The following is a 17,335-nucleotide window of genomic DNA, read 5'->3' on the forward strand; positions in this document are numbered from 1 at the left end:
ATTTGCCACCATTTCCCTCGCACTATCATACAAGATCTCACTGATTTTTGCTATAGACACAAGTGCAGCTGCCAAGAGGGAGCAGATAGCTCCTCCCCATGCACACCACCCCGGACAGGGAGGGTGCTTGAGCAAAGGAACGATGTGGGGAAAGACAGAGGCCAAGCAGGGCAGTTTGGCTGCCTGCCACCAACTCTTTGCAGCTAATTGAGAGCTGCCAGGGTAAAGACTTTTGGCAAGAATTGATTGCAAAATCTCCAAAGAGAGAAAATAAAGAGCCTGGAGTATGTTAGGGCCCAGCGGGGAATCCCAGAGCTCTGCTGGCAGCAGCCCAGCTGGGGCAGTGCATCACAGGTTGATGAGAAAGGATGGCTCCAGGCCTGACCCCCGTTACGGCCCCATTCCTGGAACTTGGGCTGTTTCACAGGAAAGATGACTGGCTTGCTTTCCTCTCCAGGATGGGAGGGAGATGACAGCCATCAGATCTGACCGGCTCCATCCCAGCTGAGACAGGCTTCCCAGTAGCCACAAATTTAAGGCAAGCAGAGCTGCAGTCCTTACCTTCCAGGTCCTAACTTGAGGAGGAGGGKTGAGGAAGAGAGAGAGGAAGAAGGAGGTGAAGACTGCTCCATTCAGGATAGATRGTGCTGGTACAGCTAGCTGCCCTGGAGGGTAGTGGATTTTTTATCAGCTGTCCCCCTAAACCGGGGGGATAAACTCTCTCCAGGTACAGAGCTGTGGCCGAGCAGGACCAGCAGAAACAGGCTTCACCTTCTCTCCATGCTTCTTTTTGGTGCCTGACTGTGGTTTCCTCGTCTCATGAATGTGATCTTGGGCAAGTCTTTCTCATGCCTTGGCACTGTRTAGCTGGTACCAGGCATGTATTATATAAAATGGAGAGGATTAGTGCACCCTTATTGCCAGAAGGATGGGTCATCCCCCAGCTTGGATGAGTTCAGGCTTTTCTGAAAACAGTCAAACCTTGATGAGAACATCCACCCTGAGGAAAAGTAGCTGGAAACTTTTGCAGACTTCCGGAGGGAGACATTTTTGGGACCTCCTGCTGCCAAGCACAGAGAGGTACCCAGCAGGCACTAGCAGGCACACATGAAGGGCTGGGGGGTGGATTTTCTTTCTGCCCCACCAATACTTTTTGAGAGCCTGAAACTCTGCAGTGTTCCCTGCTGCACAAATCCTTTCCATGGAGAGGGAAACAGGAGATATTTCTTGTGTTATCTCTTGACCAGGATACTGAGCTGGAAAGTGCTTGGCAGGGAAGGTGCTCTGCAGGGTTAATTGTCACTACTTGTGACGCCAACTTTGCAAAGGCTCCTGTGCACCAGGATTGAGCCTGCTTCCCTTGCACAGGCTGGAGCGTGGCTTGGTATGACCGTGGAAGGGAAGGCAGCAGGCAGCAGATGAGAGACACAAGAGCAGGAAYGGGGCAGCTTTAATCCTAAGGGGAGGTTCATGTATAAGGCAATGTCCCAGACRTGTGCCAGGATGATACTAGCTGAGCTGGCCAATTCTCATCGCAACCCACAGGTCTAAGGGTGCAGAGGAATTGTGCTCATTCCATGAGCCCTGAAGATGCTTTTCATGCATCTCCTCATCTCTTTTCCCTGCCTGCACTGTCCGCTCTTGGGAGCCCAAACTGCAGCAAGGCTCTTGTGGAGGCAGCCAGATTGGAGCTGGGACAACTGCCAGTGGTGGCAGAAATGTTAAACTTAGGTTGAAATGTTAATGTTAGGAACATCCTAAGCTGACCTGAGAGCTGGGAGAGGGATGCCAGGCAGAGGCACTCGGGGAGGAAAAGCAGTGAGCTGTGAGAGTGAAAGACCCCTTCTGTAAAGCCAGAAGATGTGGCAGTTCATCTCTGGCTGGAGAGGGCCWAGGAGAACACAAGTTGTTAAGCACTGAATTTCCCACAGCACAACTGGGGTTTTCTGTGTGTCCCTACCGCTCTTTTCCCAGGAGTGCTGGGATGTCACCAGGGCCATGCAGGACTCCTATGCCAGATGCTGCTTGRAGGCCAAAGCAAGCCATACTCCAGGGAGGCAGCTGGCCACAGGGAGGTAAGTTCTTGTTTTGCAGGACCTGGATGGACCAGGACCCTCAAAYGCCATGCTATCATTGCCACATACCACCTAGACATCACTTTAAAGCCGGGTAGCCAAGCCAGGGTAAGGAACCAGCCCTGAGAACAGTGCACTGAGCAGAGCAGTGTGAGACAAGCATTGRGCCGCTTTCTGGCACAATTGCATGGCCAGAGAGTCATGACTGCGGGCCAGAATACACCATGTGAAAGGGATGGGGAAGCAGGAGAGCGGTTCCTCAAGGTTTGGGCACTCTGTGACCCTGTGTCATGATGTCCTGGGGGCCCTGCCAGACCTCACCAGCCACAGCCAAAGGATGACCAGAAACATTCACAGTGACTGGACTTGGGGATATCACCTGGTTTTAGGGGTTTCTGACCCAAGGGGACAGAAACTGCACCACAGGACCAGCAAGGGAAAGCAAGCATGGATTTGTCCAGGGCAAAACTGAAGCATCAGTCATCCTACAGCTTGATTTTTRTAAGTATTTGACACTATTTCACATGACATTCTTGTAAGTAAGCGAGGCAATGAATGAAACAACAACGTTGTGCGTGCAAAACAGGTTGACAGTCCTGCTTTTGACTGCAGCCTTCTTGGGGCCTGAGAAAAGCATGGGCATGCAGGACTGCTGCAAAGGTCCARACTGCAGGTGGTTGGCATAAAAAGTCTACCAGAGGCTGGAGCAATCCATGAAGAGGAAGCATCTGGCCTTTTTGCYGCACACTACCATGAGTGGGTCAGTATTTTCCTACTTTCCAGGGTGCCGTATCCACAGCACACATAGCACAAGCTCAGGACCTGTCTCACCCACTCCTCCTTCCCACAGCTCCTGCTCCAGACCCATGCAGGCAATGTTTGCTGGCCTTTGCAGCATCCCCATCCTGTTGCTGCCCTGGTTTGAGCGATGCCTGGTCCTGAGCTCTGCAGATGATCCGTGCCAGCATTCACTCTGCTGGCTGACACTACAGTGTTGTCTTTCAGCGCTGACATGAGGTTCAGACCAGATGGGTCTATGGACTGGGGATGAGAACACCTCCAAGCTCCCAGTTGAAGGAGCAGACAAATATTTAACTCCTGCAGAATCTGAGGCACAGCAATGGGTCAGGGGCCTCCTCACAAACACTGCTATTGAACACCCTGAGACATGTTAGCTTTCCCCATGGAGGCAGCGTGGGAAGAAGGGCCCTGGCAGAGGTATCACTCAAGAAGCATCCCTGCCTTCACCTTCTGATGCAGGGCAGGTGTTTGCCTTTTCCACCGGCAAAGACATCTTTGTGTGGGAGGCAATCCAGGCAGCCCTTCCCTTCCATGCAAAATGGTGAACAACCCAGCATTTGCTGAGATGGAGATTGCAATGTGTGTTTACCCCAATTTCTGGCTGCATACCTCTGAGAGAAGCCTTGCCAACCCTGTACCTCTGCTTGGGGGGGAGGAGGAGGAGGAGGAGGAATGGAAGGGGTTGCCGCTTCCCCAGGGGTAGTGGCCATTTGGCATGCCACACCAAAACACAGCACCCGCTTCTGTTTGCTGCAGAGCACCTCCCCAAACACGTCCCCTCCCCAGGGGTCATCCCCACACTGAGAACATCCCAGCCATCTGCAACAACCTCTGTTCCTAGCCAGCRTGCAAAGCAAGCATGTGTGTACACRCACACGYGTGYRCACRCACACACACACAYGTCCTCCCAGCTCCCAGAAGCCTCAGCAAGGCAAAGAAGTGAGCCTTTGTCAGCGCGCAGTGCCAGTCCCGACCTCGAGTGCCAGCTGCTGCGAGGGACGAGCAAATCCTCTCCGGCAGGAGCCAGCACGGACTGGAAGCAGCTACAGCATGGCTGCAGCCTGGCAGCTTCAGGGGCTTCAGCTCGTGGGGCTAGGGGCAGCCCTGGCCCTCCTGTGCCTCTCTGCCTGGGTGGAAGCAGCCCCTGAGTTTTCGGGTGAGTCGAAGCGATGGGCAGGGCGCTTGGGGGTGCAGTGGGGGTAGCTCTGGACGCAGCTGCCAGCAGCCAGGCAACACGGCTGGAGAGGGTGGGGATGGGAGGATAGCTTCCTTGAATTGTGTGCACCGACCAGACTCTCCATCCTGGCCAGGGAGGGGTCTGGGATGTGAAGGGCAGCCTGGGACCATGCTTGCTTGAGGGGAAGGACGAAGTGAGGGCTGTGTTTGTTTTGGGTGGGATGAGGAACAGCTGAGGCACAAGGTAATCCAGGCCATGTTAAGTTCTCCAGAAAGAGAACTTCCTGGATCAGACCTGGGATCCAAAAATACCCCATGCACATGTGTTAGCCTTTCCCAAAGTGCTGCAAGGGACCAGCTAACYCTGCTGCTGTTCTTGCTGGCAGAGTCCATAGGCAGAAATGCCAAACAGAAGACAAAGGTTACAAACATCTCAGAGCTTTTCTGAGACCCTTAACTCTCCCCTTTTCTGCTGAGAGGGGTATGCCCTTAATGTTGGGTGATGTATGAACACAGAGATGAAGCCTCCTGCAGTACTTAYGACCATCTTGTGAGCTGCGTTTTGCTGCTGTGAGATGGAGAGGAAAGAGATGGGCTGAAGCCGTACAGGGTCACCAGCCAGAGCCGGTGCCCACAGTCCCYGGCCAGAGCCGTTCCCTGTACAGACAGCCTGCTGGGTGCTCTGCCCACTGGGCAGACTAGAGATCGGGTCCACTCCCATGTGAGCRGCAAGCCTCACAGCTGCCGCGTAGGCAGGAAGGTGAGATCCCTGCTCCCCCACGCAGGAGGCCATCTGAGCAGGCATGTTGGGGCTGAGTACCGGGGGGCTGCCCTTCCTGGGCAAGGACTAGCCCGGCCTGGCTGCCAAAGCCCACAGGAACCAGACTGGGCTAGAAAAGACCACATGCTCTTGTCTTCTGCCTGGTCCGAAAGCTGCTGGCCACAAGACGGTTTGAGAGAAACCGTTCATCTGGGTGGAGACTGAAACAGGATGTGTGGAGGGTATTTTTGAACTTGACAACAGCCTGTTGAAGGCTGGCTGCTGCATTCACCTTCCACTCCACACTGCCTTGCTCAAGAGGCACAAAAGCRCGACAAGATGCTGTCGAGCGCGGCAGGGAGGGCTGCAGGGGGAGAGGATATGATTTCATCTGGGCAGAGTTAACTTCATAACCACGAGACCAGGGACTGAGTCACCGGAACCGTGAGGCAAAAATAATCATTTGCAAAATCTGACTGCAGCCGCTTTGCTATTATTTTCCTTAAAACAAATGTCTGTGCAAGTACTCACAGCCTGACAGTGGTGTATGTGGTGGTGCTGGGTGGAGACAGTGCGATGTACCCTCGTGCAGGGCCCGTGAGAGTCCTACATCAGTGCCATCAGTGCCTCTGATTTAAAACAAAAACTGCCAGTCCTGAAAAATATGTCATRGGGTGCCTTCTGCAAAGCAGGCTGTGTTTTGGCAGACAAGTTCTCCAAACTTGCAACTAAAAATCCTAAAATTTGTGTAAAAACCTTGAGATCAGTAAAGAAATCCTGTCCCTGGCACCTGATGAAAGCAGCGTAGCGATTACAGTTCATAGCACACACGAAGGATTTGTGTCAGCTATCTCTGGGACTTTGAGCCTTTATGATTGATTTAGATRGTGACTTTAAGGATTTCTTGGTTACAGTAAGCCAGAAATGACTTCTCTGGGAGCATCTTGCTATGAGCTCTGTAGTCACTGGAGGAGGGCTGTGAGGCTTGGTGGCTTTCTTCCTGTGTGACCGTCAGCACTGTGGGTATGTCCACAGGCTGCTCATGGGTCAGCAGCSTGATCCTCTCAAGGCTTTCCAGAAGAAGAGCAGGGCTCTGGAGACCCAGGCTTGCTTCTCCTGCTGCAGGGATATGAGCTAGGACATAGCAGAGAGATAAAAGTTGGTGAGAAAAGTTGCATCTCCTCCTTTTCATCTCCCCACCCTCTTCATCATCATCAGAATTTGACTCACCAGCCAAGGGGAGTCCCAGGGCTGTCTTGGCCATAGAGTGTTTTGTTGTCGTCTCCAGGCATCTCACAGACAGACAGAGGGTGGTTGGATCAATGCCAGGCGGAAGCCGAGCCCAGGATGTCTCCAGAGCCTGCAGGAGGGTCCTGCAGGTATGCAGGTATGCAGCATAGCTGCTGCAGGCTTAGGACCACTGTGGAGGTAGCAGCTGGTGGATGTAGCAGGAATCCAGCARGAAGGCAGCAGCCTGGGCAAGGCCTCATGCACTCTCTCAGCCCCTGGAGTCYTTTAAGCTGTGGCACTGTAGCGATATGAGACAACCGGAGGTGAGGGGCTTATCCTGTCCCTTCTCTGTAGGGACTATGACCAAGAGGCCAGGCCAGCTCTGTGCCCTCTAAGGAGCATCCTTGCTTCTCCCTTAGGCTTTGACCYTGCTAAAACAGTTATCCATTCCCTTCCACCCTCCTCCCACTCTCCTTTCTTCTTTTCTCCTTTTTTTCTGGCCTGAAGATGGGTGAGCAAGGCCTTACTTGTGAAACGCTGCAGCCCTCCCATGACACGTGGCAGCTGGTGGCTCTCTCAGCTCTCTCAGCAAAGAGAAAGGGGTAGAGAAACGCCAGCAGCTGGCTGTGTCTGAAGGAAAAGTTAAACCTTGGGCAGGGGCAATTCCCAGCTGCCTGCCCCAACTGTCTATCAAGGRTGGTGGTGGCTCTTCAAAGCAGCCCTGGCTCCCGACGTTGAAGGGTTAGYGTCAGCAGTGGTGCTGCAGGAAGGTGAAAAGGGCCCTTTGTGTTGCTGAGCCTGGCACCGGCGTTTCCGGACGGACACAGGGAGAAGCACAACGCTGTGAACAGACACCCAGAGCAAAGGAGCATCGTTTGGGGGTTGCTCCCACTCTAGACAACCCAGCTTAGTATGTGTGCCACTCCAGCTTTGCCAGGCAGCAATCCTTGTACTGAGACTGCTTGTGAGCCTGCAGCCTTGGGGACAGCTGAGATTGATGTCATCCCTTCCCTCATCGCCCCCAGTTCACCTTCCAAACCCTTTCCTGCAGTATTTCACTATTCAGAGACTGGAGAAAGTGAAAAGCTTGATAAGGGCAAACTGTGTGAGTCCCTGAATGCTTAGTGATGCCACCACCTTAATTTATTGGTATTTCTTTCTTGTGTGCCTATACCACCACAGACCTTGCAGGCTGATGCTCAGATGCTGTTGCAATGCTTTGGCCTTGCAAGTAGATTCAGACTGGTCTCCAGGAGCAGACCCTGCAGCGTCAGAGATACCTGCCCACACTGAGGCAGGTCAGGAGGGCTTTTGCTAGGTGTAAACATGAAGCAGGATGGCTGCTCCAAGGGTTTTTCTCTTTCTATCTAATAATATGGGGGGCAGAATGGGTCCAGGCTGGGGCATGCACAGAAAAGGGAACTGCAAAGGTCCTCCACACTGTGCAGGGCCATGGGTGGTTGGGTGATGCCTCGCTGCTGACTGTGCTCCTAGCATGACCTCAAATATGGGCTGGGAGATGGGGTACCTGTCCTGTGCCAGACCCCGCAGCTGGACTGTGGGACAAYGTGTGCATGACTTCAAGGACCCCACAGGTGGGGAATGGGTATGCATCCCCCTAAGGCCCCCAGAGCTGGAGTCCGGCCTGGTAGATAACGGGTTATCCTCTCTTCACCTCAGAGCCTCAAAGTAGTACATCCCCTCAGATTTTATGCCAACGTATGCTGCAAACTACTCTGTCCGAGGCCCGATACATCATTTTAAGTCAGCTTTTCTCAATTCCTCAGCCTCTTCCAGCAAACAGTATACTCAGAGCATCCTTGGCAGTTTTCAGAGTTATTATGGAATGAGTTTCCTCTTTCATTCAGCACCCAACGCATAATAGCAACCAGACCTGATATCTCTGTGTTAAACCTTGTTAAATGTCACCTAGGTTGGGCACGGTGGGCYGACTTTACTGTCTCTTTTAGGGAAAACAGCCTAATTGGTATTGAACACAAACTATGCAGGATTAAAAGAGAGAAATACTCCTGCACTGAAAATTCATGGAGAGAAATACTGGTACCAATTGCAAAAAGGATTAATTGAAAATGTATTGTACAGTGCCCATGAGGATAACATAGGTGTAACACAAGATAAAACTGTGCAGTTGGTTATTTCACATTTCGCTGGGGACTTGGCCCAGGAATGGGTTGAGGAATGAGCTAAGATGCTTCTTCAGTTTAGACCAGAAGGTTCGGCGYGGCCATTTGGCTACAAGCTCCTGCAGCTTCCTAAGCCATATTGCTGAGCTGTGTATGACCTTAGCCTACCCTGGTGACATGGGTTAGGACAGGCTTACACTGACATATGAGTTTCTCAGTCAGAGGAATCGGAGACCTGCGTTTACATGGGCTCAGCTGATGGCTGGTAACTTGTTGAGTCACAGCGATCCAGCTATGTGCTGTCCCCACTCTAAATTCTCCTTCTGAGTAGTCCTCATTTGCCTTGAACTCCGTTAGCCATCCCTGAGCTCTGTCTTACAGCAGCAGCTGCTGATTCCTGCCCTTTTCACCCTGCTCCTTCTTAGACTTCCCATCCTTGTGACAGAGAGAGCATGACAAATAGTGAAGTAGCCACTGAAGCTTTCCTGCCCTCCAGTTCATGGCTCAACAATGAACAGCAGAGAGGTTTTGGCACTGCATAATAAATTGGACTCCAGTAGTTTCTAGTCCATCTCTGCTCTCTCCTCTTCATGTCTCTACAACAAGATTATGACTTCCTTGAAACCCTTTATAAATCCACAGGTGATTCTTTCACGTGTGTTTTTCTGACTTGTCTTTCTGCCTCCACCTTTTGCTTCTGTTGCTACTCGGCTCAGTTGGTCTATATTGCTTTCCAGATGTCTGGCAGTAACGCTGGATATAGGCCTTGCTGCAAGCTGCCCTTCTCTGCTGCACCCATGCCTTGCTTGTGTTTGCGTAGTAAGTGCCTCTGTCCAATACACCCTTTTTTGCCATCAGCAGCTGGGAACTTCRGCACTGCCATCCCCTTGGCCCTAGGTATTTAATTCCTGGCTCTGGCCAACATTYCCTATGTTCTCCCCTGCCAGGCTACCTGCGCAAGGTGCTGAAGAACCATACTATCCAYACCTGTGATGGGGAGCAGCTGATCATCATGTGCCCTCACAAGACCACTGTCAGCATCCTTGGTGCATTCTATGGGCGCCGTGTGCCCAGCCTGCACCTCTGCCCCAACCCTGGCAATGTCTCTGAGGAGAGCACCGAATGCATGTCTGCCACAGCCCGCCAGGTAAGGATGACCCTTTCAGGATTATGGGTGGTGCTGCACAACTCCACAGGTCATGGGGCTCCCCATTTGGGCTGCATGGCTGCTAATACTACAGCCTCCACTCTCTCCTGTGGGCACTGGCCCCACTGGTGTCAGGATTAACCCCTGCAGCTCCCGGCAATATCCTTTTTCTAGAAAGCTTCTAGGATACAAGGATACACAAGACCTTCCATAGCGGATTCCTGTGATACAAGTCTGGGAGAGGCACTGCTGCATCCTGAGCTGTATTTTGGAGAAATACTACAGGACAAAGTGGGCTCTGAAAAACACCTGGCAGCTGGGATTCAACCCAGAGCAAAGAGTGGTGTAGGAGTTGGGTTCCCAGGCTTGGGAAGTGTGACTAGGCTCAGAGCATTGCCCAGTTGGTACACTGTGCTTCAGTCCTGCTGGGCTTCCACTACGGTTGGCACAGACCCTGGGGATCGACCTTGACCTGAGTACAATGTTGATGTGGTAGAGCAGGGTGCTGTATCTCACTCACTCCACAAGTGCTTTGGAATGGACTTCAGCTGTCTGGGAGCCAGGGAAAATTTAACAGTGTGCCTGTAGTAGGGAGGGGAGGTCTACAATGCTTCTACAGCATATGGTCTGAGGAGGAGATGGTAGCCCTCAGTACCTCCATGCASATGGTGGCATTGTTCTTAGCAGTGAAGTGCTCCCTGTCTCAGACATAGAGTACTCCAGATGCACAGGGTACTCCAAGGATGCTGCCCTCAGCACCAGGCTCTCAAATCCTGAGCAAGGAAGGCCAGGTTTCACCCTTGGAGAAAGCCCAGTTCCAGCCTTTAGCTAGGTCTGGGGTTACCAGAGTGAAACGAGGTGTATACAGCTTACTGYGGTGAGAAGAGAACATGAAGCTGGAGAAAAGCAACAAGAGCTCAGAAAAGCCAGTTCCTTGTTTTGTTAGCTCACAAGATCTTTCTGCCTCATCCTGCTCCAGCTGCAAATCTTCTTATGGCTTCTCACATATCCCCAGGGACTCTGCAAGAACAAAGCCAGAATTTCTGTGTTAGTATGGCTCAAACCTGGTCTTAGAGGTCCCACAAACCACACTGCAAACACTTTGGTTCAGGGTACTTAGRGCTTGTGTGTAAAGTGGCTTGATGTGCTGGAGGATGTGGTCAGGCATGTACATCTAGAGACTGAAAGGACAGGACTGTGAATGGCAGTGGTCAGGATCTGTGTGGACTGTATAGTATAGGAATCCTCTCCATCCATGATGGCTCTCAGTKGAAACACAGCAAGGTCCCACTGCAGTGCAAAATCAAATTGCTCTAACCACTACGTTGRTGGCAATTGCTGCCTTGTAGTGGATGTGAGGGCTGATGATGKGAGTGGTTCTCTTCCACGCTCACCTAGTACAAGGTTGCACAGCCCTTCGGTCCACCAGTGACTGAAAGAAAGGGGCTGGACTTCATGTTGGAAGAGAGCAGAGGGGAAATACTCCTTTGTCTGAGAAGCAAGAATGAGCAGATGAGASGAGGTACTCTTGCTATGAAGTTCTGCACTTACCTCTTTCACACTGCTCTCTTCCATCCCACTGTGGTTCAAGCTCAATGGCTCAGCTTTTTAGGGAGATGGAGTGGAAGAGGACCACTCACTAAGGTCACCAGTAATCTCATCAGAGCAGCAGCACCCAGGCTGGGTTTGCTAGTGTCAGTAGCATCTCAGCTGCAGCTGGTCTCCATACCTCCTCCTCACTTTCCTTCCAGTGGAAAGTGCAGCTGACAGCCTGTCTGAGAGGAAGGGCTATGCTCTGCCTTTGGACAGGCATTCAGGATCTGAAGGATTGTCCCACTGCTATAAAACAAAGTGTGAGCCCTGATCTGCAATGATTATGCTTGGTTGCTCCCAGTTTTTTATTGTGACTGGGTTGGTCCAATGAAGAGAGGGTAATTACAGCAGTACTAAGCATCCTGCCCTTCACAGCAGTTTGACAGACACAAAGGACAGCAGGGAAATCACATGCTGGGTAAAACSTGGGGCACAAACCAACCTCCCTTCATGCCATGGGGGTGAGTACAAACATCCAACCATGGGGAAGGATGCCCAAGGGCAGATCTTTTAGAGAAGAAGGAAGTCTGGCGAGCAGAGATCAAAAGTGCTCTTGAGGTTCATCTTAGGTCTATTTAGGGAAGATTTGGGAGACTGAGATTAATTGCATTTCCTCTTCAAATTTCACTTCTGCCAGCAATGTTTGACAGTCATCAAAGACCAAGAAGAGATTCGTCCATCCATTTTAGCTCAAAGCTATGCTCTAAATGTGGCAGAGAGGAAGGGGATGAGACTGGAAAAGTAGAGAAAAAAAACGGGGATTTGGGACTACCTCAGGTGTTGGGATCCTTGGGGTCCAAAAGTTATTTCTTGGAGAGGCATGGATAGGGAACACCTCTTGGCCTCATTCTTCCCCTCTCTATGAGAAGACTGGTGCTGAAGCTGTAGGTTCACTGCTGCTGGGGATGGTGGCATGCCTAGGATCTAGGGAGATGTTAGGTGCTAGGAACAGAAGCCGTGGCCCCAAAGACAGACCAAGCCTGTAAGGCTTCCCAGGAAGGCAGGTTTGAACTGGCACCAAGTGAGAGTCCACCTACTGTGCATCTCAGCCTGTGGCAGCATGGCCAACATGGCACTGCCAAAATCATAGGCTCAGCTTGGATGTCATGCTGTTGCCTTGGGTCTCTAGTATGCATGGCAACTGTGGGCCAGCTAGGTGCCAGCAACTAGGCACTTCATGGCACCACAGGCCACCTTAACTTGCCAGACCAGCTGGGATGCAGCCTTCAGGCAGATGTAAGGTGCAGGCTGCAGTGTGAAATCTCTTCCCCATCTTGTGGTCTGGTACAGGCATTGCATGGGGCCATGCTAATGTGCATGTCTTTACGGATGTTGCATGAAGTCGTGTTAGTGTGAATGTCTACACAAGCATTGCAAAGAGCCACACTAATGTGCATGGCTGTGTCGGTGTTACACGGAGCAGCGCTAGTGTGATTTTCTGTACAGGCATTGCAAGGTGCTGGGCTAGTGCTCGGCACAGAACTACGCTAGAGTACGTATCTWTATGGGCACAGGGGAGGAATTTCTCTAGGAACTGACTCTGTTAAAGCTGCTACATGAACCAGGAGCACCCATTGGATGAGCAGACAGAGGGAAGTGAGCAGCCATAGGGCACTTTTGTGGGGTAAGAGGCCATTTCTCTAAACTTGGTGATGCCACCAAGAGACAGTAGGTGAGAACAGCTTCAACACTCTACACACAACACTCTTCAAATCTGTCTCATTTGCTTCACCAGAAACTGCTGGATGAGTGCCAGGACCAGCGATGGTGCCAGTTCTCAGTCCACAGCCAAGTCTTTGGGCCAGACCCATGTCCTGGGACACACAAGTACCTTATTGCTTCTTACAAGTGCCGGCCAGGTGAGGCGGAGTAGGGGTAGAGCACTAGCGTGGGCTCTTTCCCAGATGCTGGGATACCGCTGAGGCAAAACTGAGGCCAGCCGATCCCTCTGCCTCAGCTCTTCTGTCAAGCAGAAATGGGGRGAAAAAGCTAAGCTGCTGCTTTATCTGGCAGTTCTGGTCCAGCCATGGTCTAAGCTCTGTGCTAGGTGCTATACAATCCCRGAAAAAAGCAATGAGGAGAAGGAACAATGCAGATTTGGGGCATTTGGGCTGTGTGACAAACTTGAAGCAGGCAGGGCAGTGCAGCAGGGTGGGCTGTGTACAGAAGTGCCACTAACAATCTCCTGGAGGAGRAGATGGTGCCAGAAGTTCTGAAAGGCACGAGACTTGCTCTTGCGTGCAATTGCACTGCCATGGTTCTGCCTGTCTGCTCTGCTGCAGGAAGTGCCTGTCTAGGCCCAGAGTGCCCCTGGGGCTAGCACAGCCCCTCTTCACGGCACTTTGTGTGCATTCACTCTCACCCAGCAGGCTGGTGGGCTCAGACATCACTCTGCCAGGGGCTCAGCTGGGGAGCAGCAGCTCAGAGCCACCCAACATACCCTTGGAGCAGTGGTAGATCTCGAACACTTAGCTGGGCTAAGGRGCTGAGCTAAGTGAGGGCAGGTGGCTTGGGATGATTTAAGCCACATTGGGACACTCTGGTGTCATTTCCCAGCTAACCATCGCATCAAGACTGTATGTGAGAATGACAAGCTGAGGCTACACTGCCGGCCAAAGTCCATCCTGGCCATTTACTCTGCAAGCTATGGACGATTCCTGCGGGGCAAGCCAGAGTGTGATGCCCTGAACACTGAGCAACCTCATATAGGTATGTTGGGATGGTGTCAGCATTAGAAATGTGGCCAGAACCTGTGCAAAGAGAGGGTAATAAATATATAGTCACACCGTACAGGGAAATAGCCTTGTTACACAGGCACTGTGTGGGATGCTATGCCTTCTGCTAAGACCAAGCCCCCAGAAGGTGACTTGATGAACTGTCTCATGTGTGTGTATGGCTTACGGCATGCTCAGAGCTCCAGATCATGAGAGTTCYGACATGCCTGAACTTACGCACAGCCTTCATGCCTTACTACGCTGGCAGYACTTAGAGCAGGCATGGGGCAGAACATCTCTCAGATGGCAGACCATCTCTCAGAAATTTGGGTGGCAGGATGTGCTGGTGGGATCTGAACCCTTGGCACCCACCTGACTTGTGTCTGGCAGGCAGGGGGAGACAGGGATTGCCCATTGGGTCCAGGCCCTATCCACAAGGACCGTGGCATTGCTCCAGTTCCATCGAGCCGTGCTGTGCGCTGCTGGTGGTGGCAGAGCGGGCTCCCACCCACCTGTGTGTTCCTAGAGTGTTTGGCTCCCGATGCCTTGAGGAGGGTTTCCAAGAAGTGCCATCGGAAGGAGAACTGCACTGTGACTGCTGACAGAGCCACCTTTGGGGACCCATGCTTCCCTGGAAYGAAGAAGCAGCTGCGGGTCTCCTACACGTGTGGTGAGATCTGTGTGAGGGGTTCAGGAGCTATCTGCAGGGCTGGGAAGGTGGGGGAGCTGCTTGCTGACCCTGTGGGCAATGCTGTGCCCTCTTGCCAGCCCCACACTGTACAAGCAGAGGTACAGGGCTCGCTGGGGACAAGCAGGCAGGGGGCAGGTGAGCTGGGCCACTGGAGGATTGCTCGGGTGGTGTYCTTTGGGGTGGCCTGTGTGTCCCCTGCCTGCCACGGCTACCCTGATCTTCCCAGGGCCAGCCTCTCGAAGCAGTGCACACTCTCATTGCAGTGCCCAGGCAGCTGCTGGAGGAGGTGGGCCCTGACACCTCGGACCCCTTCCTGCTCTCGGACTACACACACGGTAACGACCAGGAGCCTCTGCACATCCGGGCCACACAGCAAGTGGTGTTTCATTGTACCCTTGCCCTCAACAACTCCACGGCTTATCTGCATCTGTGGGATCTGGGGCACTTCTCCAAGCTCGGGCCTCTCTCTGCCAGCATGGGTGCAGCGCTGTTCCCGTGGCGGCTCATTCAGTCTTTGTATCATTCACCCTGCTCCGTGAGTGCTCTTAGTCCAGCACTGCTCCCCTGCCCTTGCCATCAGGGACTCATTCACACAATGGTTGTGCCCTGGGCTTGACATTCTTTCCCTCAAGGGAGTCTTGGAAAGCCACCCCACAKGTACTAAATCCTGGGATGAGAGAGYATCTACACGTGCTGCAGGGCAGCACAGATACATTGGGCTAGTGTGAGATGAGCTRACACTGGTCCTGRAGCTGGTCTTGTGGCCTTACAAAAACCGGCCCACGATCCACATCTGAAACCACTCACAGGTCTGTGTCTGTGCAAAGGGAGCTCTGGAGGAGCTAGAGAGATGGGGTCTGCTTGGGGAGGAGAGGGGAGGGGAGGAGAGGGAAGGTCCTGCAGAGAAGTATTGCAACAGGCAGAGAGGAAATGAAGGAAGAAGAACCTGGGAAGGAGGCAGGCAGAGGTAGGCAGCCAGGTAGTGGGGAAGGGTCATTGGGAAGTGCCTTGTGTCTCAGTCCTTAAGACCGTGTCCCCTTGTTCGCTGCAGGTGGCTGGTACAAAGGGCCCAGGTTCTCCAGGCTCCGGGAAGACCTGATGATTTTTACTAGCTCTCTGGAAGCTTTTGCCCACATTTGGGGTATGTGGCCCTGGCTCTCACACAGCACCCTGAGGACTGGGATGGACATGGAGAAGGGAGAACCAGAGACTTGAGAGGGTGGCTCAGGTCCCATGTCAGCCCCTGCTCAACCTGGAGCTCAGCAAGCTCAGATCCCAAATCCAGGCAGCCAAACCCCTTCCAGAAGGACTATGCCAGCCCTCCTATCCTGGCGAGGTCTGGTCAGCAGGCATGTGAGGAAGCAGAGCACTGAAAGCCCATGCTGTTTTGACATGACCACATCAGGGAGGCAGTGAGAAATGGAGCAATGTGATAGAAGCTCAAAGATTGAATGACCYGCAAGACTGCACATCTGTGGCCTTACTGCTGCAGTCCTGCCCCTCATGCAAGGGAGAGAGAAAGATACTTCCTTTTCCYATGAGTTGAATTACCTGCTGGGTTTCATTCCTCCCTGCCCCTTCTGAATCAGTTCCCATACAGAAGAARGGCAGTGCCTCTCTAAGAGCAAGGTAGTCCCTCAACATGGGAAATTCCCTCTGTAAATTCCTGGAGCTATGACTCCATCTGTTGTGCTACTAGCCCTGCATCTCACTGGGGCAGGGCTTCCTCCCGCTGCACCAAGAAGACAGGCTTTGCTAGATCACAAGCAGTGACCCCTGTACCTCCTCTCCCATGGGAACCGGAGTCTCCTGCAGGGGCTCTTGGTGACACTTTCATAGTCACAGGAAAAGCGGGACCTTTTTAGCCTCAGCCTGCATGCAGCCTGAGTGTTGAGGGCATCTCTGCTATTCTCCTCCCTTCCTCTTCCTTCTGCACAGCTGGCAGAGGGAGTTTCTGGCAACCTGGTGTACTGCATGTTCCAGGAGTAGCTTATACCCTCATGTCTTTGTTTGCCCTTCTCCCCCCAGGCATCCCGGAAAAAGTTGGCCTCTATTTTCTTTGTGGGGTCTCAGGAGGCCTCATGCTCCTGCTCTGCATTATCAGCCCCAAGATGGCCTTCATCCAGGACGTGAGGGAGGCTTTCAAAGACCCAGAGCTGGGGAGAAGCTCAGAGCTGAGTGGGACCAAACTGCAGGATGAACAGGATGAAGACATTCCTGATGACAGCTCCTCAGACTCCTCCTTCCGCCGCCTCACCCGCACCTACCGGGCAACAGACAACATCTTCAGCCCTGAGCTGACTGCAGCAATGGAGGGGGTGGCAGAGCACCGAGGCCATGATGGGGAGGAGATCTGGATGCCCAAGGAGTCTAGCCCGTATGCCATCCACAAGATCAAATCAGCCACCAAATGAGAGCTGAAAGAAGAGGGCTGTAGAGCAATGAGTACTTGGGGAGGGAGGGGGAGAGGAGGGGGCAAAGCAGAATCAGACATCTGGAGGCCCTGCAAGGAAATGCTCCCCAGCTCTTCACTGAGAGACACAACGGTCTGGGCTCCTCAGAGCTGACTGGAGCCGRGACCAGCATTCCTGGTGAGGTACTAGTGAGAAATCCCAAACCATGGCAGAGGGCACTGCAGCCCTGGTGCAGCCCCACAGCTGAGAGGGACTTCCTGAGAAGGCTGTTCTAGGATCAAYCCACTGCTTCAAGTGGTGTGGAAACCTCGGACCCGACCCCTCTGTGGGCAGATATGATCTCAGGGTGTAATAAGGGGTTGAGAAATGTCTTGTGGGGCTGTTGGCGCCTTTCCTGTGAACGCATTGCTAATCCTAATTTAACCTTCCAGTTCTTACCATGTTCTCTGATTGCTCAGGCTTGCTGGCTTTCAGCACTTAACCCCTCTCAGTCCAGCAAAGTCTGGAAAACCCTGGTGCTTTTCGGGCTCTATTTCCTCCCGTTTCTTTTCATGTGCTAGTTCCCACATCCCAAAGGGCTAGGACAGTAT

At 52.7% G+C, this 17,335-nt stretch overlaps 1 protein-coding gene across 1 annotated transcript; it reads left to right on the plus strand.

Annotated features, from left to right (window-relative positions):
- Nucleotides 1-3,926: 3,926 nt before the first annotated feature.
- LOC146584709 (protein eva-1 homolog C-like) lies at nt 3,927-16,745 on the plus strand. The gene is made up of 8 exons (XM_085324326.1): nt 3,927-4,032; nt 9,134-9,333; nt 12,662-12,785; nt 13,483-13,635; nt 14,167-14,310; nt 14,595-14,666; nt 15,383-15,472; nt 16,360-16,745. The coding sequence occupies exons 1-8, from the start codon at nt 3,927-3,929 to the stop codon at nt 16,743-16,745; spliced, it is 1,275 nt and encodes a 424-aa protein (XP_085180452.1).
- Nucleotides 16,746-17,335: the final 590 nt, after the last annotated feature.

Source organism: Rhea americana, unplaced genomic scaffold (genome assembly GCF_003343005.1).
Source record: "Rhea americana isolate MKP2758 unplaced genomic scaffold, rheAme1 scaffold_90, whole genome shotgun sequence".
NCBI classification, from domain to species: Eukaryota; Metazoa; Chordata; class Aves; order Rheiformes; family Rheidae; genus Rhea; species Rhea americana.